This window comes from Rhamphochromis longiceps, linkage group LG10, assembly GCF_057381845.1.
Source record: "Rhamphochromis longiceps isolate RC_006_pf linkage group LG10, R_longiceps_female_GT1.1, whole genome shotgun sequence".
In the NCBI taxonomy this organism is placed as follows: Eukaryota; Metazoa; Chordata; class Actinopteri; order Cichliformes; family Cichlidae; genus Rhamphochromis; species Rhamphochromis longiceps.
The window spans coordinates 11,474,416-11,496,448 of NC_140566.1; the positions used below are offsets into that span (position 1 = coordinate 11,474,416).

General features: G+C 38.5%; 1 protein-coding gene across 1 annotated transcript; it reads left to right on the forward strand.

The window, feature by feature from the left end:
• Nucleotides 1-14,714: 14,714 nt before the first annotated feature.
• On the forward strand, nucleotides 14,715-16,080 carry hrh2b (histamine receptor H2b). The gene is made up of 2 exons (XM_085419554.1): nucleotides 14,715-15,335; nucleotides 15,604-16,080. The coding sequence occupies exons 1-2, from the start codon at nucleotides 14,715-14,717 to the stop codon at nucleotides 16,078-16,080; spliced, it is 1,098 nt and encodes a 365-aa protein (XP_085275680.1).
• Nucleotides 16,081-22,033: the final 5,953 nt, after the last annotated feature.

A 22,033-nucleotide genomic window follows, 5' to 3' on the forward strand; every position in this document is an offset into this window, starting at 1 on the left:
CATTCTGACGTGGAGACTCACTGCCAGTGTTCCTTGGGGACAATGAGGAGTGGAATAGGGCAGAAAAGGGCACATTGGGGTTTAAGCTCACATGAACTTCTTCTGGGCTATATTCTCAGCAGCATATTAAACATATCAGGTCCCCATAAGGAGAATCATGTGCTAACGGCTGTCTAAATGACTCGGGTAAAGTTTGTAGCATGCGTGCTGTTGTTTTTGTCTGCTTCCACTTTGCACTAGGATGATGTCGGAGTAAATGTGCTGTCATTCGTTGTGTTCCCACTAGTGCTGTCAGCGTTAATCTCGTTGAAATGACGTTAACGCCACAACACGGCAAATCTCCGTTAACGAGCTACTGCGGATCGCCCCGTGCGTGCGGCTGGACGGCGTCAACACGTTAACAAGCTAACTGCGCTAACGCACTAGTTCCCTCTAATGTAATTGAGCATTGCGTGGCACATCCGACATAGTGTTTTACTTTTGTCCATGACGCGCTTACCTTCAGGGTTATACTTCACATGAAGACCAAAATAGTTCCAAACGCCAGATCTGAATTAGGGTGGGGGAGGTTCAATTTTCCATGTTGCAACTAGCTTTGCTTCTGTCTCGCTAGCTTGCCCTGCGATCAGTGGATCTGCGCTTGACAGTGCAGCCTAGGCAGAGTAGTCGAACGCAGAACCACTGAGCGCTCAACACAGACAGCATTGTCAGAAGAAAAGTTGATAAAATAAATTAAAAATTTTGTATTGTTCGATACATATGCATACCGAACCGAAAGCACTGTATTGAACATGAATAGGGTCGAGTGTCCTCCAGAGGGGTTTTAGAGCAGCAGTAATCCGCAGAGATGGAAGATATCGGCTTTCCCCCGAGCAGAAATGGAAAAAATGACATGGAAGAGAAAGGAGAGCGTAATGGTTAAATTTCCATAAGAGACAAGTCAATTGACTGGGGTTTATTTTATGGTCTTGAATATGATGTAATGTGGTTTGATAGTCTTGTTTAACAAACATGACAATTCCCACTTTAGTCTGACTTTTCTTTTTCATGACTTTACACCATCATGTTAAATATTGCGTGAGGTCAAATTAATAAAAAACAATGAATAGGGATGTGTGAAACCTGTGATCTCTCCACATCACACCACATTAAGGCGGTATTTGTAGTGTGAATTATAATCACCAGAGATAACCTTGAGAGCTTAGAAGCAATGCTTGCTTTATTTAATAGAAGTGATGTCTCTTTAAGAAAATGACTAACAGTAACCAAGACATTACATGTCCCTCATTTCCCCAAGAGCCTAATCTATTTGACTGACAAGGAGACTACCACACGTATCCACACATAGAATACATAAACATGTAACACAAGAATTTTTTTAATGCATATTAAATATTAAAAAACACATTAAACTTTTTTTTAAAGGTAATTTAGTTTGCAGTTTGAATATCTTTGTCATTAATTTTACTTGAGTTTACTTAGGTCAGACTGATGGTTTTTGGACTGTATGTTTTACACCATTCCTTAGTCTGTGATAGAACAATAGAAAATATATAATCTGAATCTTAAAAAAAAAAAAGAACCAATACCCTGGCTTTTATGTCACCAGCATCTAAAAGCTTTTACGTATTTAGTAAAATATTAACTAAATTAATTCACACACTTTCCCATTATGTGGAACCAGCTTCCAGAGTGGATTTGAGAGACAGACCCCCTCTGTACTTCTAAGGCTGGGCATAATACTTTCCTTTTTGCTAAAGCTTATAGTTAGGGTCGGATCAGGTGATCCTGAATCCTCCCTTAGTTATGTTGCAACAAGGTTGGAACTGGGGGCTTCCCATAATGCTTTAAGTATTTCTACCTTTTTCACTCACTGATGACTTTACATTTAATCATTAGTAATTATTCATCTCTGGCTCTCTTTCACAGTATGTCGTTTGCCTTGTCTTCCTCCCCTCATCCCCAACTGGTTGCAGAAGATAGCTGCCCCTGCCTGAGCCTATTTCTGATAGAGGGTTCTTCCTGTTAAAAGGGAGTTTTTCCTTCCCACTGTTGCCAAGTACTCATTCAAAAGGGATCGTTTGATTGTTGGGATGTCTTTTTATTGTTGTAGGGTATTTACCTTTCAATGTGAATCACCTTGAGGTGACTTTTGTTGTGGTCTGGTGCTATATAAATAAAATGGAATTGAATTGAATTTAGACTTTTTGTGCATTTTTTGGACATCAGATGATGACATCTGTTTTTTAATTGCCTAATAACTACAGAATTACAAAGGCAGGGTTCCCTTCAGGTCACCAGTCTGTCACAGGATCATTCATGCTCACATTCACACCTATGGAATTACATATAACATACATATAACTTGACTATGAGATGTTCAAACCACAATTTCTCTTTTGAAGTAACAATGCCTCCAGCACCTCTGTGCTCCCTCTATGCATGACATCTACTCATTCATACATTTTCTTCCACTTATTCAGTTTAGGGTTGGGGGGAGCTGAAGCGTAGCTTCATATGGACAGGTTGACAGACTATCCCAAACATAAACACCTGAGTCATCTGACATACTCTTTCGCATGCAGTGTGGATATTGGAAGTTTTGTACTTTAGTTTTTCAAATTTCAAAGATAATTACCTGGTTGCTCGTTTGTTAAATCCATATTTAGTTCAAATGCTTATCTTACATATCAGCAAATTAAGAAGAAGCCACAACTGAAGAGAACTTACCTAGTGAATCTCTGTGTGTGTAGAAGACCTGCTTATTAAAGAAATTAGAGTTAGGGTTTTTTTTTTCAACTTTATAGAACAGCTGTCATAAATGAAAGCTAAGGTTTGGGGACGCATCAACACCAAGCAGGACATACTCAACACCTCGGAGAGAGTGACAGAAAGCTTGTTAGTCAGGCACAGCACTCCAGGCTTACATCTTGTCAGCACACCTGTTTGAATAATGATGAATGACTAAAACATAGCTCAAAGCCCTTTATCATTCCTGCGTTCAGTCAAGAAAATATGCATATAAGCAATAATAGCAGCTTGGCAGATTTCCCTCCAAAAATGCAAACATTTTTACATGAACACATTATAAAGCACAGCGCTATGCAAATTTTATTGTGGAAGGCAAAGAAAACCATATGCAAACTGAGTTCATGCATACATTTATGTTGAATGCGACATCACCATTAAATGCTAATGCACCGTAAACCGCTGCAATAAAAGACTCAGCAAAGCTACTTAATAAGTCAGATTATTAATGATTTACACTGCTCCTAGTTTATTCTATCGCATTTGTTTCAAACAATTACATGTTTTTTATGTACATTTTATATTCCTTCAGAATATAGTTACAACAGGTAGAAGCTGAAACAGAGTTAGCTGCATATATCGATATATCCATAATATAATTTATTGATTTATGTAAAACTTTAAAACATCTGAGTAGCAATTAAGATCATATTTTAAAAGGTTCTTCGCTGTGTTTCCAAATGTGAAAATTCACTGTTCTCTATGACAGCAAACTAAATATCATCAACTAAGAACATACTGTATACAGTAAAGCAAATCTATATCTATAGAATAGGACAAACATAATAATTATAACAGAATAACTACATGTTTACATAGATCCATAAAGTACAGTTCTGGACATTATGCACAATTGTATTAGGGAATTGCTTTCTGTCTCTATCCATTTCTGATAGTGCAGGAGTTGAAGCCCCTTCTACAGTACCCACTCATGCCCAGCAGGTGGGAGAAAAGAGTTACTAAACTGACTAGAGGATTTGAAGAAACAGTGGCTTGCAAAAGTATTCGCCCCCTTGAACTTTTCCACATTTTGTCACATTACAGCCACAAACATGAATAAATTGGTGTACACTTGAGAAGTGGAACAAAAATCATACATGATTCCGAACATTTTGTACAAATAAATAACTGCAAAGTGGGGTGTGCGTAATTATTCAGCCCCCTTTGGTCTGAGTGCAGTCAGTTGCCCATAGACATTGCCTGGTGAGTGCTAATGACTAAATAGAGTGCACCTGTGTGTAATCTAATGTCAGTACAAATACAGCTGCTCTGTGACGGCTCAGAGGTTGTCTAAGAGAATATTGGGAGCAACAACACCATGAAGTCCAAAGAACACACCAGACAGGTCAGGGGTAAAGTTAATGAGAAATTTAAAGCAGGCTTAGGCTACAAAAAGATTTCCCAGGCCTTGAACATCCCACGGAGCACTGTTCAAGCGATCATTCAGAAATGGAAGGAGTATGGCACAACTGTAAACCTACCAAGACAAGGTCGTCCACCTCACAGGCCGGACAAGGAGAGCGCTGATCAGAAATGCAGCCAAGAGGCCCATGGTGACTCTGGACGAGCTGCAGAGATCTACAGCTCAGGTGGGGGAATCTGTCCATAGGACAACTATTAGTCGTGCACTGCACAAAGTCGGCCTTTATGGAAGAGTGGCAAGAAGAAAGCCACTGTTAACAGAAAACCATAAGAAGTCCCGTTTGCAGTTTGCCACAAGCCATGTGGGGGACACAGCAAACATGTGGAAGAAGGTCCTCTGGTCAGATGAGACCAAAATGGAACTTTTTGGCCAAAATGCAAAATGCTATGTGTGGCGGAAAACTAGCACTGCACATCACTCTGAACACACCATCCCCACTGTCAAATATGGTGGTGGCAGCATCATGCTCTGAGGGTGCTTCTCTTCAGCAGGGACAGGGAAGCTGGTCAGAGTTGATGGGAAGATGGATGGAGCCAAATACAGGGCAATCTTGGAAGAAAACCTCTTGGAGTCTGCAAAAGACTTGAGACTGGGGCGGAGGTTCACCTTCCAGCAGGACAACGACCCTAAACATAAAGCCAGGGCAACAATGGAATAGTTTAAAACAAAACATATCCATGTGTTAGACTGGCCCAGTCAAAGTCCAGATCTAAATCCAATCAAGAATCTGTGGCAAGATCTGAAAACTGCTGTTCACAAACACTGTCCATCTAATCTGACTGTGCTGGAGCTGTTTTGCAAAGAAGAATGGGCAAAGATTTCAGTCTCTAGATGTACAAAGCTGGTAGAGACCAGTGTTGGGTAAGTTACTTTAAATTAGTAACTTAGTTACATTACTAGTTACTTCTATCAAAAGTAACTCAGTTACTTCAAGTTACTCGTTACTTTCAGAGTAACTAGTTACTAGGGAAAGTAACTTTGGTTTTACTCAGAATGCTCTTGTTAATGTGTTGCTTCCGTAACTGGATACCCAGCCAGAGTGCCAGTCTTCTAGCTTGCTTACTTGCCACAAGTGCACTGTGCCACCTACCAATAGAAAGGAAAAAATAATGTGCACATTTCCACGAGAGAAATCCCACGCCTGATTCTATCCTAGCCTGCTTTTTACATCCAACACAAAAACTGCAGTCGTGGTGCTTTCGATTGTACTCAGAACTCAGAAATTCTGCCTTCTGAATAGGAAGATGTAGGTAACACCAGACTGCAGATGAGCTGCATACAGAGCTGGACTGGGACAAAAAAATCGTCCCGGGCATTTTGACCACCATTATAGGAAAAACCATAAAGCCTTTGAATGAAAATAAACACTGTTGTGACAGTGATGTACACTGTTCTGATGGTATATATGTATCAATCTATCAATTGTTTGTTGCAAGACTCAGATAATTTTTTTTTAAAAAGTGAGACATTTTAAATGAGAATAAGAAAGTATTTCCTTGTGCCCCCCTTTTAATGCCCTACATGGACCCGGGCAACACTTTGCTAGACCCGCCCCTGCACAGTTACCAGCTGTCAGCTACATAGAAAAGGATCCTGGGGTTATTTGTCTCTCAGAAACAGTTCATAACTTCCCTTCAACTCATTCATGTTAACTAAAAGGTAAACCTGTTTCTCCATCACCTGTTCAGCTCTGATGATTCAGTAAGGACATCTCCTGGTTTCATCTTCATGTTTCCCTCTCACCAGATAACCACACCGATATCATGACCATGCTAGCTAGCACGCAGTACGAAAAAGTCAGCATAACGAAAATAAACTCCAACTAAACTTGGTTCATATCTGACCCAGATGGACTGCAGGTTATAACTTCTTACCTGAAGTTCAGTTCACCTGACACTCGGACCAGCGGCCGCTTCGGGTCTCCCCTCTTGCCTCCCTTTTCCTTCATCCACGTGCTGGCTTCCACCACTTGCTAATGTTATTGAATCTGTGGAAGCTCCACGATAGCCACCACACGAAGTAACGAATAACGAGCCTATCTAAATCCCAGTAACGAGTAACGCGTTCCCGGTTTTGGCATAATAACTAGTTATACCGTGCTCGTTGCCACAATAATAACGTAGTTACTGTAACGCGTTACTTAATAACGCGTTAGTCCCAACACTGGTAGAGACACACCCTAAAGGACTGGCAGCTGTAATTGCAGCAAAAGGTGGTTCTACAAAGTATTGACTCAGGGGACTGAATAATTACGCACACCCCATTTTGCAGTTATTTATTTGTACAAAATGTTCGGAATCATGTATGATTTTTGTTCTGTAATGTGACAAAATGTGGAAAAGTTCAAGGGGGCCGAATACTTTTGCAAGCCACTGTATGTACCCAGATTTTACTGCAAAGGAAATTTTTTTTTTGTTTTTTTAGTATATATATCTCTATCTTAGAGTGAACTGAACTGAATTATATTTACATTTTTAGCAGGATTTCTGATTTTATTTTGGATATGTACACATGCGAGATAATCTCGCATGTGTACACATCCAAATATGGGCACTACTATACATGTGACAGGGATCCCAGGACAGACATCTTTGAAAAAATGAAGCCTCCTATATCATCTAGAGTTTGCAGTACAGTTAGGTATCATAACTCTTAAGTTACATGTGTTATTGTTTATACCTTGAGCCTGAAGGATTATTCAGACTTGCTTTAATTGTTAACTTGTTTTCCTTCGTGGGCAAGTATGGTGATTTGAGCACGTACTGTCAACTCAGGAACCTCGTTTGAAAGAAACCATTAACTTATTTTGTTAAATGACCATTTATTTTTAGAGTCTTATTGCAATGGAGGTACAGTTTTATAATGGATCACTAGTCATTATAGAGCCTGAATATTAGTTTAGGGATTCAAGAGAGACAGTGCATGTCACACTAGAAGGTTTGAAGCTAAAATACCAACAAACAGTCTGAGAATTTTTTTTTAAGTCGGGACTTGCTGCTGAGAAGAGACATTGTTATTGAATATATAAGACACAGACCATAAATAAAATGCCTGTTAAGTGACAATGACTGAGAGTGAAATTGAACTTTTTGTTTTATATACATATATATGTGTGTGTATAGATAGATAGATAGATAGATAGATAGATAGATAGATAGATAGATAGATAGATAGCTGGATAGCGTAGTTGTAAGACTACATGCCTTTGGAGCGGAGGGTCTGTATCCAGTAAGGTTCCCAGGGCTAGACCCCCCATGCTAAGCAAGCCTACCGCAGACATGAGCGAGACAGATAAATATGAAGGCATGCCGGCGCCATCGCCCGGATCAACAAGGTCCGCGTCAGGTGTTGAGGAACCAGAGCACCCTAATGAGAAGTGGGCTACTGGAACAAGAAGGCATCGGTGGGCAAGAGATGAAAATAGGGCGTTGTTGGAATGCTACTACGCATGTAACCCTGGCGGAAGGGGTTACATGAATAGGATGAGAGACCTATGGAATCTTCGACACCCAACATCCACAATGACGGCGAAACAACTAGCAGCTCAGTGTTCCAACATTCGAAAGAAGGGACTGCTCTCACAGCTATTGACGAGGTACAACACAAATGCTACGGCAAGGGGGAGCCAGGATGCCAGGTCAGGGGAGAGATATCATCACCCGCGCCTGAGACTGGGTACCAAGCCCCAAGTGCGATAGAAGCAGGATCATTGAGTGCGAGAGGAACTGAAAGATAGGATCATGGCCAAGCTTAAAACTTGGATCACCCGTAGCTGGTTATCAAGACTATGTGAAGTACCCTCAGAAGGTCTGCTAGATGATGTTAATGCAGCACTGCGGACGATACCTACAGTCATCATTACCAACTCTAACAAGCTGATCTACAATACGGCGGCAGTGATCAGTGAGATGCTGGGCTATAAGTTGAACCATGGAGAAGGAGACTAGAGGCTAAGATCAAGGTAGCACGGAGAGAGGTTAGCCAACTATTGGAGCTGCAGAAAGGTGCGACAAAGAAGGTGCCTAAGAAGTACAGCAAGCTGTCCATACCTGAGGCAGCCTTGGCCAGCCACTTAAAGAGGTACACTAGAGAGATTGAAGGCAGGAGAATAAACCAGCTGTTCTCCACAGAACCAGCCATGGTGTACTCTCAGTGGCAGGGGAACAATATGAAAACAGCACCACCAAGGCTGGAGACGGAGCAATACTGGAAGAGCATAGGGGAGGCCACAGCAACCTCCCTGAACAGGGTCCAGTAACCATCACAGTGGCAGACATCCAAGAAAGGGTCTCCAGTATGAAGAGTTGGCACCAGGCCCCGACATGGTTCACGCCTACTGGCTGAAGAAGCTGACTGCACTCGTGGAGTGCAGTCAGCTTGTTTAATTGCATGTTTAATTCCCTAGAATTAAAAAAAATCCTGTTAGCAAACTGCACTTTAAATTTTGCTCTGCATTAATAAATCAATATTACCATGCAAACAAGTCAAAATGTGACAGATAGCAAGGATCATGTGCTAAACATCAGCAAGTTGCCATATCAGTTTACCAACATGAATGTATAATACTGATTCTATGAAAAGCATCACACGTGTGCAGGGTGCGGATCTTGATAATCATCCCTGAGCTGTGTAGGTCACTAAAAAAACAATATGCTTATTTCCTGTGCTGCAGGTTTTTTGTTTAAATTATATGCTGCTCAAAGGATCCTTTCTAAATGCTGAGAAAAGAATAGACTTTCTAAGCAGGTGATGCACTTACTGCTATATGATCGACTGAGTGTCATATAATGACTACTAGTGGTCTGCACTGCAACATTGTAAATGATAACAAATACAGTTATATAATTAAAGACATATTGTTTATAATTAAATAAATAGCGGCTCACTTTTCCCCACTAATTATATTACCTACTAACTCTGTCTTGTATAAGAAAGAATGATACAGGCTGAAGTTGTGGGATAAGCATTCAACTCTTCTGAAGATGTGGGCTGAAATAAACTTTAAAGGGAGCAAATGAAACGATGTCACAGAACTGCAAGAAGTGCATGTGCTGATAACATCTACTAAAACAGAGCAGGCAGTAGGGAGAGACAGAGCGCGCGAGAGAGAGAGCGAGAGCAAGAGAGAGAGAGGGATACGTTTACACAGCCAGGTCTGAGGAATCAGTACATCTATGTTCAAGGAAGAAGTGTTGGATCTGACAGGTGTTTACGACAAACCACGTGAGGTGAGGCAATAAACATTTCTCTTTTGTGGTTGTTGTTGTGATCTTATCTGAAATGAGACAGTGCTGAGATGAAGGCTCTCGCAAAAAGATAAACTTGATGTTTCTGTAGGACACGTGTGTGTGTGTGTTTATACCAAACGGATGTAGGGATTTGATTTATTTGATTTTTATTCCTATTCAGAGGATATTAGCTGGCATGTAGGCAGCTGGCAGTATATGTATAGGGCAACACAGAGATAAGCTGTGGGCAGGCATGCTTTTGCATGTCACATGTGAGTTTTAAATGTGGATTATCAAGTTAATGGGTTCTATTTTCTGATTTTGCTGACTTCATACTTCAGATTCAGATTTGGGTAAATGACAGTAGGGCTTGCTGATATTGCAGTAAACATGTAGGAGTTGTTCCGAATGAGCCACATGAAATTAAGTCTGTGTCTCTGAAAAGACATGAGCCGTGTCCCTAATGAAATCAGTTTACTCTAAACAAGTTGTAAACAAGTAGTAAAAAAGCAAAAAGCAGAGTTTCAGAAGACAAGGCAAGAACCCAGTGCCACTGGGAAAAAATTATATAACCTCTTCTAGGATTTCACTTTGACAAATTCCCAAATGATTTACCAGACTGCTCTTCGTGGTTTCTTTTTTCAGTTGTTAAATTATTGAACTATAATGGTCCCTCCCCCTACTCGCTACATTCTTCTGCCATTCCAGCCAAGATCTTACTCCCTCTCATTGTTGATTTTTGGTACCTTCGTTAGTTCCATGATCAATTCAGGTTCTCTGACCACTGTGTGCACGATTGCTGCTGAACAGAAACATATTACCATTTCATTATTTTCAGTATTTAGTATTTATTTATTTATTTATTGTCATTGTCAAGAACAATGAAATTGCGTTTGGGGCTTCCATACAACCCAAAAAAAAAGAAGAAAATAATAAATACCCCTTAAAACCCAAGTGTACATATTTAACCCAGTGTGACTCCAATGCAATAAGACAATCCTTAGCAATAATAATGTTCGTAGAAATTCAGACAAAGACCTGAGAAACATGACAAAATACAACAATGCAACCCATTCAATATTATTGTACTGTGAGATATGATATCAGATATGATAGTTATCTATTTAAGAAAGAGGGGGGGGGGGGCAGGAGGGGGAAGAGAATAAAGATATGATGCACCAATGCAGACCAGTTCATTGCTATTAAGAAGTTGGATATGGTTATTGTCCGTGAGAGGGGGGCAGAGAGTTCAGGAGCCTCACAGCCTGTGGATACAGGCTGTTGGCCAGTCTGGATGTTCATGAGATAGTCTGGAGTGCAGAATTGAAGAAAGAATTTTCATGTGGTAACTGTTAGTAAGCAATGTAGTATGATGAGCTAAAAGAGGCAGCATTACTTGTGGCATGTAGTTTGTAGTCATGCACAGAGTGTTAGCCTGACATCAATCCGCACATCCGTTTGTTATAAACACACGCACGTGTCCTACTGAAACATGGTGACCACAGATTATATCCAACTATTCACATTGCAGGGAACTATTGTAAGTATTACTTGGCAAGCTTATTTTTTTAATCTTTAGGCTTTTCTTCCTTTTATTAACCTCTTGCTAAGTGAAAGTTTGACAAATAAAAAATTGTTTGAAATTTTTATTTATTTATTTTTATTTTATTTGTTTGCAGATAAAATGTTGCATTTCACCGGTTCTCTCTGTGCGTTTGTAAGTCAACAAAAGTGCAAAAAAATGGAGACAAACATCAGTGATTTTTATTTGAATTTCTTTCCTATTAAATCCTCCCTGACTTTTTATGGCCTATACTCAGTAAAGCCTGGTTATTATGGCTGTAAATGACGGTAGCCAGATTACTAAACCTCTGTCTGTGCTGAACAAACATAGTCCCCATGGAAACAACACGTTTTTATCCCCGAGGGAAATCCATCGAGATGATCAAAAACATTAAAAGCTTCGATCCTCTGAATGGCCAAGTACAGGTGAAACAAAGGCTGCTTTAAATTCATTAACTTGAAGCATGAGAAGACAAATGGTAATGTCATGATTTGAAATAATGGCCTAGTTATGAGTTGATTATGATACAATTATATTATTATATTATTATAGGTAGTTCTTAACTTCACATACTTTACAGGAAAGAAGAAATAATTACATTGTAAGTCAATTTGATTCGTGATTAAATAATAGCGCCCAAATTTTGGAGGAAAGGAGATACAAATTATACCGTAAGTAATTTTAAGTACTGCATAAATATTTTTAAGTACTGCCTAATTTGTTTGTAATTGTGCGAAGAATAAACCACCTTACATCTTAAGAAAACTGTCATTTTTGATAAACTGCACCTTACCTAACTTTCAGGTATTTACTGTAAAAGGAAAGGAGACACTCATTTCCTGTACACTCTTCTTATGTTATGTTATGCTTGAACAGTATTTGTGGAAGAAAAAAATTTAATTTAGAATTTTGCTCCATCATTATGAGATCTCCAAAGTCTGCAAATGCTGAGACTTATCACATTTACACTGGTAAATTTAAAAGAAAATCAAATCACGGAATATCCATTATGCACATCATCATATGGAGGAACATTTAGGTGAGGGGTGTTGGCATTTTGTGTGCTTTTTTTTTAGAAGGAACACTGTTAGCAGAACAGTATGTGTAGGGATTTTTTTTTTAAAAAAGCATTTTGAAGAGTATTGTTCACAACTGTTGCCTGTGAAGCCAGAAATATGGATCTGACTTTCTTTAATTAATTAATTAAATTACATGAATCTATTTTATTCAATAGGGATTATGCTTTTTAGATAATTTGCAGAAAATTAAAGTGAAATGACAAAAAACAGTCAACTATACATACGTTATAATGATTAAAAAATGTTTAAAAATTGTTAAATTAGAATCTAATTAATTAATTTTTAAAAACTGTGATTTATTTTACACCAAACTTTGATGTTTACTGTGAAAAATTCTATTTGGCTAATTTAATTTGATTTGAGCGATTTGGTTTCATTTAGAAGTGTGTACCTAATGAACCTTTCTGAAAAATGCCGACTGTCAAAATTTTGATCTACAATGTTTTAGAGATGCCATTCACTATAGGCTATAATAGGCTATGGCTGTATCTAGAAATAATAACTTTCTTCCTGAAAATATAATTAAAAAAAATAATTGAAAAACTTAATTAGCTCTACCTACATTTACACCTGATTAGTCTGTGTACCTAGCATGTTCCTGAGACAAAACCTCGTGACTAAATTAATCACATATCCTCTCTTCCAAAAATAGGATCTTTGAACACGGTTGTCAAAAGAACAATAATTATTCTGTTATCATTACTTATCATTCTATTATTGTTGGAACACAGCCATAATTTCCTCCACCCCAATATAAACACCATAACGCGATATCTGTTCTTATTATTTTTGCATGTTTGCTGTCGCAGCATGAATTACATTCTGTTGTGAAACCCCTGAAGAGGATCTGGATCGGTGCCACAAAACAAAATTACCACAACTGTAATCTAAACATGAATGAACAGTTTGTCTTGGTAAACATGTCATAAAGTTGAGGCTCTGGTATCTTACGTTCTGTTTAAACCATGCTCACTAAATATTGCATGTGTCTCTGATGTTTGTCTAAGGCCAAAAAACAAAAAAAACAAAAACACTAGCGATGAAACAGTCTATGATTGTAGCTATTTTCATGTGTCTAATTTCTATTTTGAATGAATTTAAAAAATGATGCATGGACAACACATGAAGCATGACAACATACATTATACAGATGTGATCAAATTAAATTAACTCTTACAGGAAATTGGTTTATGTTGCTTATTATTAAACTATGAGTTGCATCCATCAGCACTGGCTCAAGGCAGGGCAGCTGTCAAACACACCAAAGAAAAACAGCGCGAGTCTGTTCATTTAGGGTTTTTATATTTTCATACTGTAAAATTTGATGTAAGTCGGGATTTTTTTGTCTTTTAAAAGTCCTCCCATGCTTAAAGAGCTTTAATGTTTATGTCTTCTTATACCATTAGACTTATACTATTGTCTTTTATGACTGTTTTAATATCTTGTTATGCATTACGCTGATGGTTGTGCATAATATAGTTTAGCTAGTAAAAATTTGCATCTAGGGACAGTTTTTTTATTTCTATTTGTTGTATATTTTACAGCAGATCAGGCAGTTATGGATAGTGTAACATGGGGAAATGTCAGTGTGGGTGTCATTACTTGGGTGCATTTCTGTCTATAGAGGACTCCTCAACTGGATGTATTTGTTTATTTAACAATATAAGGCACAATGCAAGGGTTGTATACATTTCTCTGGTCTAAGTTCTATGAGTCACGGTAAATTCAACATGATTTTGTGAAAGAAAATGGAAAATGTTATTGTGGAATGCTTTAATATGTGTTGAAAAAATATGTAACTTTACTTAGCAGTGTTACAGATTCCCTGGGAGGTCAAATCCAAAGTCAGAGTAGAGATCAATTTTCTCATTTCTGATTTCAACTGAGAACATTTGGTCTTAGAACTGCATTAGTAGCATAAAAAATCAAAAACCAAATCTTTTATGAAGATTTATTTTTTATTGGATAGTGGAGGAATGAAGATGAGACAAGAAAGTAGGAAGAGCACGCAGAGAAAGACATGCAGAAAAGGTCCAGAGCTCATGCTGCATTCAGTGTGTAGCATATGATCGCCTGTCAGTATTGTAGCCCACTGTCTTATATTGAATTATTTATATTTTTATGGAAACCTTATTACTTAAAAAACAAATTGAAGTGACACTATTTTATATCTACATATACACACCTAATGTCAGGATTTGTATGCAGCCCTGTGCATAGTTTGCTTATTTGTCATTTTCTCAGTGACCATCTGTGGTATATTGACCTTTAACAGCGTTGGACTTGGACTTTTTCATTAAATGACAGAGGGATAAACATGTTTCCTTTTTATAGCTTTTTAAGTAACCCCATTGTTTTTGTTTTTCATCAGGGTCATGTTTACTTCAGAGGCTGTGGCAATGTGAAACAAGAGAAGACTATGAAGGGCTTTCCATACAGAGATAAACCTTTAAACCAGACTGCTTCTATGCACATAGATACCATGGAAAAGACAGTCTGAGGGACCTGACAACAGCTGAGAAACTTTGGAGATAAGCAGATGAGGCATTTTCAATATTTACTACTGAGGTACTGGCAGTAGCACTGTTCCAGTGCCAGAGAAGGAGTGCATCATGATCGCCACAGCACTGCGCTGGCTCATCCTGGTGTTTTTCATCATTCTAACCATTGGTGGTAACGTGCTAGTGTGTTTGGCTGTAGGAATGAGCCGTCGACTATGGAGAATTGCTAACTGCTTCGTGGTTTCGCTGGCAGTGACAGATCTCCTCCTTGGCCTACTGGTGCTTCCCTTGTCCGCCACTGTGGAGCTGCGCAGCGGGGAATGGCCATTTGGAGAAGCCCTGTGCAACATCTACATTTCATTAGACGTCATGCTGTGCACGGCCTCCATCCTGACCCTCCTAGCAATCAGTGTGGACCGATACCTTGCTATTTCAGCACCCCTTAGCCACTCCCGGAGAGTTACACCTCTAAGGGTGACATTGGCTATCATCACCATCTGGGCTATGTCACTAGCTGTGTCCGTTCTGCCTATCCACTTGGGGTGGAACACAGCGGACTACAGGGTTCAAAACTTAGCCTGGGGCATGGGGGATGATGAAAAAGAGGGCTACTACTGTCAGTTTGGATGGAATAACAACTATGTTCTTCTTTATGCCTTTGGCTCATTTTACCTGCCTCTGATGGTTATGTGTGGAATGTATCTTTGCATATTCAGGATGGCACGAGAACAGGTCAGTGTTTATTATGATTTTGTCAAAGGTCATTACTTCAAGGCTTACATTTCTTTTTGAAGATGTCTGGCCAACTGCTATAGAAATACATATATGAATAAAGATATTTTTTTGTTTTTTCAGTGGACATTTAAATGGGATTTATTTAAATTCATATTGTCTTGTAATTGTAAATCCTTGACTATCAAATCAGTGACTTGGTTAAGTCCCAAGATCTCATTATCTTTGTCCCCTGGCTCTCTGTCCTTCTCTTAACCAATCTTTTCAGGCTAGGCGAATTCGTGCTACCCTGCCATCATTTGCACGTACAGCAACTGCAGTAATAGCCCGAGAGCACAAAGCTACAGTGACCCTGGCTGCAGTACTTGGGGCTTTTGTCATCTGTTGGTTCCCTTACTTCACCTACTTCACCTGGATTGGAATGAAGGAAAAGACAAACCCGCCTAATACACTTCACTCCGTAGTCCTGTGGTTGGGTTATTTTAACTCTACCCTTAATCCAATACTTTATCCAGCCTTTAACAGGGATTTCCACAGAGCCTACAGAGAGCTGCTTCACTGCAAAAGACTATATCGGAGAAAACTGCACCTTAACGGTGTATCGGTAAATAAGCGATTGACCTTTACCAATGGAAAAAGACTTTCTCAACAGTGTGAGGGACAGATAGACATACAAGAAAAAGACACAGAGGAGAAGACCCTCACGCTACAAATGGGAAATAGTATTCCTGATGAGCCAAGATGAAATGCTATGGATGTTGTCTCCCCAATAGAATCTAGAGTTCCAGCAAAATATTGCTTACTATTACTCACTCAAAGTAAAAGATTACCCAATGGTTTACACTGTCACTCATTTCTAGATGATAGATAGTGCCAAAGTTTATGCAATCCCAGGCACAGTACAATAAATGTTATATAAAAGTTTTATTAATGATTAATAACACTGTTATTGGAAAATAACATAAATCTTTACATGTTTATTTTAAGTTGCACATTTTTCTTTGGTTATAATAGTGTTGGACTAAGACAGAAGTTTGAACTGCATGTTTTTAACTGCTGTCTTCAGTGTAGCGAAGTTGATCTGAGTCGAATAAATAGATGACTCAGTAAGCTTCCCAGAAAGCTGCATGGAGACATGTGTAGTTAAAAGTTTGCAAATTGTTTATTTTTAAACCCTCCAGCCCTGCTATTCAAAGTAAATAAGTGACCAGCAAGTTCATTTGATATGTGCAATATGTGTATGAACCCAAATAGGACAAACAGAAGGACTTCCTGGACACTTTTACAGATTAACTGCAGTTGAACAAGATATACTTTTTAAAGAAAAATATGAGTTAAGCTATGATAACGACCAGCTCTTTTCTTTTATCTTAATGGACATGAGCTACATCATTATAGCTATGCTGCCTTTATGTATTATAAATACATCAACAGATGAGATCACTTATCTGCCATTATAGACAGAAGTGAAACTTATGCACAGTGGTGATATAGACTACTGTAAAAATCAAATCTACGTAAATCTAAGCAAAATGTATGATTTCTGCTTACATTTTTAATTTATAATGAAATTAGCACAGCAAGAGATTAATGCATTCAGTGTATTTATGAAGCATTCTCATTTCATGTTATATTTGTTATTTTTATTCCATAAAAGTATTTTTATTAATTACCTCCTAACTCTACCAAATCAAACATTACTCAAAAGTAAACTGTGGCATGAATGTTGTGAATATTTTACAGACAGTGTGCTATATACTGAATAATGCTCTAACATGGTTTTATTTGTGTCTTTGAATGTATGAAGAAGATTGTCAGTGGGAACTTAATTCAACAAAACTCATTAACAAGGCAAGCTGGACCTTACTGCACCAAGCACAGCTCAGAGTGAGTGTTGCATGTACAGCTTCCTGCACGTAGGTGCTGTGGGAGGTTTCATTGGCATTTCAGAAGGACAAATGTTCTTCCTGCAGGAGAAACATAAACAGAGAGTCATGAACATTTAATAAATGGGCTTTCTTTCCTGGACATTACATCTGTTTCTATGCATTATATTAAACTGTTTATTTATTACTGCAACTGCAGAATGTGCAGCTTTCTCTTTGTCTTTTCAAAATCTGAAGTGAGTGAAGTGAGAGATATGCTCTTGTGAATGTTGATTATAATCAATATTTGTTTGCTTTGTGTGTTTAATTGGGAAAAAAATGATAGCTGAAAACATCATTCATCAGAAAATTAATGAACTGATCCTTATTTTTTAAGCTCTGATATGTATCTGTATGTATAATGTATATTGCATTGCTTAAAAAATACATATTATAAGTAAGTACAAATAACTTATGCAAACAACAGGTTCCATTCTTTAACAGGATATACAAATCTAACTTAGTCTGGGTTGTCTGTACTGCAGATTAACTAAACCAGACTGAATATAAAGGTCAGAAAGACAATCAAGATACAAGAGTGCTTTCTGTAGTCATCGGCATACATGATGGGACCAAATTGTAATTTTTCATTGTGATTAAGCTGATGAAAAAGCCGATGCGTCATCATGGCCTTTATGAAAACGCATCGTTGGCTCAGAAGTGCTCTAATCCAAAATTTTTACTTGCCTCACTATTTATTTAAGGCCTGATACATTTGAAACCTTTTATAGTCTCAGATGTGCAGTCCTTTATCTCTGTTTACCTGTGTATCGTCAGTTCCAGCATTACACCTCTAGGGCCGAGGATAAATAAAATTAAATGTCCAAAGAGCAGCACTTTTATCTAACTGTCAATAGCTGGATTATTATAGCTTTGGAGTGTGTCTCTGTGCGAACGGTTATTTGTCCACGTTTATGTAACACCGCACATACATGTCACATCACATACGCGTAACAGCAGGTCTGCTGTTGAGGATTGCCATTTCAGCATCAGTTATCTTTGTAAATAAAATTCTCTTTTACCAGTGTTTAAGATGAACCGCTGGGTTAAGGGCACACAGTAAAAAAAAAAAAAAAAGAAAGAAAAGAAAAGAAAAGAAAAGAAAAGAAAAGAAAAGAAAAGAAAGAAAAAAATGTGTGTCATGTCAGTTTCACTTTGGCACAAAATGTTAAATCTCATTTGTCTGAAACTATGCAAAAACCATCATATGAAACTATGAAATTCTTTAATAAGATTGAGTTGTTGTTAATTGCAGTTATTTTTTTGGTAATGATCTTTCAAAACAAAAGTCTATAACTAAAGTAAACAATTTAATATGCTGTGATTCTGGCTTGAAGTGGAAACTTGAGTTAACTGTTAGTTTTAGTTTTAGATTTCTTCCTGTTGAAAGTGAGTTTTTCCCTACTGCTTGCTCACAGGGGATGATCTTATTGTTGGGAATTTATTCTCTGTAATACTGTAGGGCATTTACCTTACAGAATAAAGCGCCTTGAGGTGACTGCTATTGTGATTTGGAGCTACACAAACTTGAATTTAGCCAAATTCAAAAAAAAACAAAGCAAGATGTAGTTTTTTGAACCCATCATTTACAGAGGTGGAACCATGTGTCAAAAATGACACAACACAAGCTTCTGAATGACCTGATATTACATTACATTGCCAAAGGATCAGTCTCTAATTAATCCACTATAGGATTAGTTGGGCCAAAATAATCCTATATAGTGGATTAATTCTTTTCATAGGAGTATATTTCATAGCTTCACCCTGAGTGGCTGAGCAGGCATGGGAATAGTTTTCAGAGATGATTCACCAAGATCAACTGGGTTTTTTTTTGTTTGTTTGTTTGTGTTTTCTTCTAGATGCCCATATATCAGTGAAAATGTCAGTGAACAAACCATATATTTCCAGCAGGTGGCAGTGTTAGCCAGCTTTCTCTCTGATGACTTGTTTAACATCTGAAGCGTATTTGCTTTTCAAGGCCTTAGTCTTTCTCCATGTGGCACAAAGCAAACATGCAGAAATCAACAATTATGGATTATTAAAATAACAGTAAATCAAGGTACAGTCTGCTGATTGTGGTTATATCTCTGCAATAACTAATATCAACATATTAAAAAGAGCGCTCTGACAGCATAATGCATTGGACGAGGAACAGCAGTCAGAGGCAGAGTTTAGCAGGTCTTTAGGATTCATTAGAGACCACTCGAGTCATTAAGATCAGAACCCTTCTGGAATGTACCCAATGTGCAGCTTTGGGATTAGAAAGAGACAAAGTGAGTTTTTTTATTATTATGATTATTATTATTTAATTAAGATCCGAATTGACTCTCCTTAGGTCAAAGATAAGAAAAGAGAACTAATAGAAATGATATCAGCTCATAAATACAGTTTTTTGTTTTGTTTTGTTTTTATGTGAGTCTAAAAATTCAAAAGCGTTCTCTAATTTTCACATAGTCTGTGCCCAGTCGCTGCCATTTGTTCATTTATTTGGTATCTATCTGTTTATTGTCTTGGGATTGTGATAAGAGCATTTAAATATCCTCATGCATTATGCAACGGAGTAGGAGGAGAAGGTGGGTGGTGAGGTGAAGAAAAAAATAACTTAAAATAAGATTCCTTTTCTGGTTTCAGTGCCATCATGAAAGTCTGCATACGCTTGCTAATACTGCCTTTGCATGTGATTGGAGGCTGTTGGCTGGTGTTTGTTAAGTCGCACGTCCTAATTGTCCCCAGTAGACCCAAACAGGACAGCAGCTGCCATGGATAATTAAACAAATTTCTTCCGCAGGCTGCACTGGGAGTTGACGGAGGTTTTACAATTGTTTTAGAATTAACACATAAAAGTGAAAGAACTACTCTACGCTATACGCTTCCGATAACAACCGCACTCTGCGTCTGGAGCCTAATCTGGAGCTATTTTGCGTTTGCACTGAAAAGGTTGTAACACGTGTTTGTGCTGTGCCTTCCTCTCTGATGCAGTACAGGCTTTCTTTGTGGAGTCAGCACTTCTGTTCTACCTACATAAGTGTCAGCTGCAGCAGAGGAAGTGCACAGATTTGCAGCTCTGTGGGAGAGCCGGAATAACTGTACAACTTTACAGGTTTTGCTTCTAGGTTTAGAAGTACTGAAAATGGGATAAAGGCATGTTATTAATAAAGTTGTGTTTTCTTACGCTATATCAACATTCTTTTCTTACTGTAGCAGCTTACACAAGATCGTCTTTCTTTATGTTTCTGTCTGGTTTCTGACGGACTTGTGCGTTGACAGAGCAAAAAATAAATAAATAAATAAATTTTTCTATGTATACTCCATTTGCCATCGTGGGTCTGTGTGTATTTTTGTATGCCGGTCTAGCTTTTGGCTCTGCTTCTTATCTCAGCTCCATGGCTTCCCACTGTTCTTGTCACTTCGCATCGTTCCATGCGCAGATGACTGCTAAGCTAAACTCCTGTAGAGATCCAGGAGCTGGTTTGTCTGAGCATGCTCAGTGCGGGGGCTTGGAAGACTTAACATCTGAGTGTGGGAGGCAGCACACTGCTGCTGCAGGGGTCAGCTGTGCGGATGCCTGCACCCAACAGCAGTTGTTTTCATACTGACAGCACTGAACAGATAACCCCGAGGAAATGGCAAAAAATCTGTAGCTTCCCTCGCCAGGATCATCAGAATGAGTGCAGGAAAGAGCACCGGGGGTTCAACTTTCAAGCAATTTGATTCAAAATATGCACTATTTGAAAAAGCCTTCTTTGTGCTTGAGGAATGTGCTTCACTATGGCAACAATATTTTCTGCCAATATGTGACAAAGTATTTCATCAGTTCATTTATTCAGATTCATACATCACCATGGATACTATGACCAAACCAGTTCTTCTCTCTTCAACTTCCTTTGGCTTCTTTTTAGTGATCTTTGTAGAATATTGCTGCCAACATTTTTTTATGACTAATGTCACTTTTGCCTGGTACACAATGATAGATCAAATAATTGGTTTGGGTTATGACGTTGATGAAGGGCTGTACTAATAACTATGCCACAGAGCACACTCTCTAGAAGTGGTGCAGAAATTAGACCAGTGAATTATCCAAGTTCTATGTGTGTTGACATTGCCATGGCTACTAATGGTCTCTGCGGGGCAGACATGATTACAATGAGTATGTGGATGAAGCAGCAGACGAGAATGCCAATGGGTGACTTTCTGGATTCGCAAGGTGCTTTGCAGCTTTGTTGGAAAGCACATCTAATGATAAAGCAACCTGTAAAGAAATCTCATAACAGAAATTCGTGAACTTAACATATCTTTTATTTCTTGCTGGCTTCATAGACTGTATATAAGACATGGAAATAGCCACCATGACATAAGCCACTGTGTTGACTGAACTCTGATGATTAATGAAGATGAGGGCTGTTTCCCTATAGACTCCCATACAATCAGAAGTGTTTCTGCAACCAGCTGAGTTGTCCCTGTCTACCCATTAAAAAGAATGGCAGGTTTAAAGCACTTTTACGCTGACTTCTCTTTTCAGCTTGTAAATTACTGCAATTTTGTTGCTACTGTGTCTGACAGCTAGCTTGAGTGCCATCCATTAAATACTCCATATCCTTTCTGTAATTTTCACAGAAGTGTCCATGAAACAAAGGCTGGAACTTGTGGAGGAGCAGTTGTTGTTTGCACATACAGATAAGGCTGCAGTCTGAATGACTGAAGGGAAAGAAGCAGGTTTCTGAAACAGTTACAATCTCCAGACGGCACAAAACATGGTAGAAAGGAAAGTTGCAA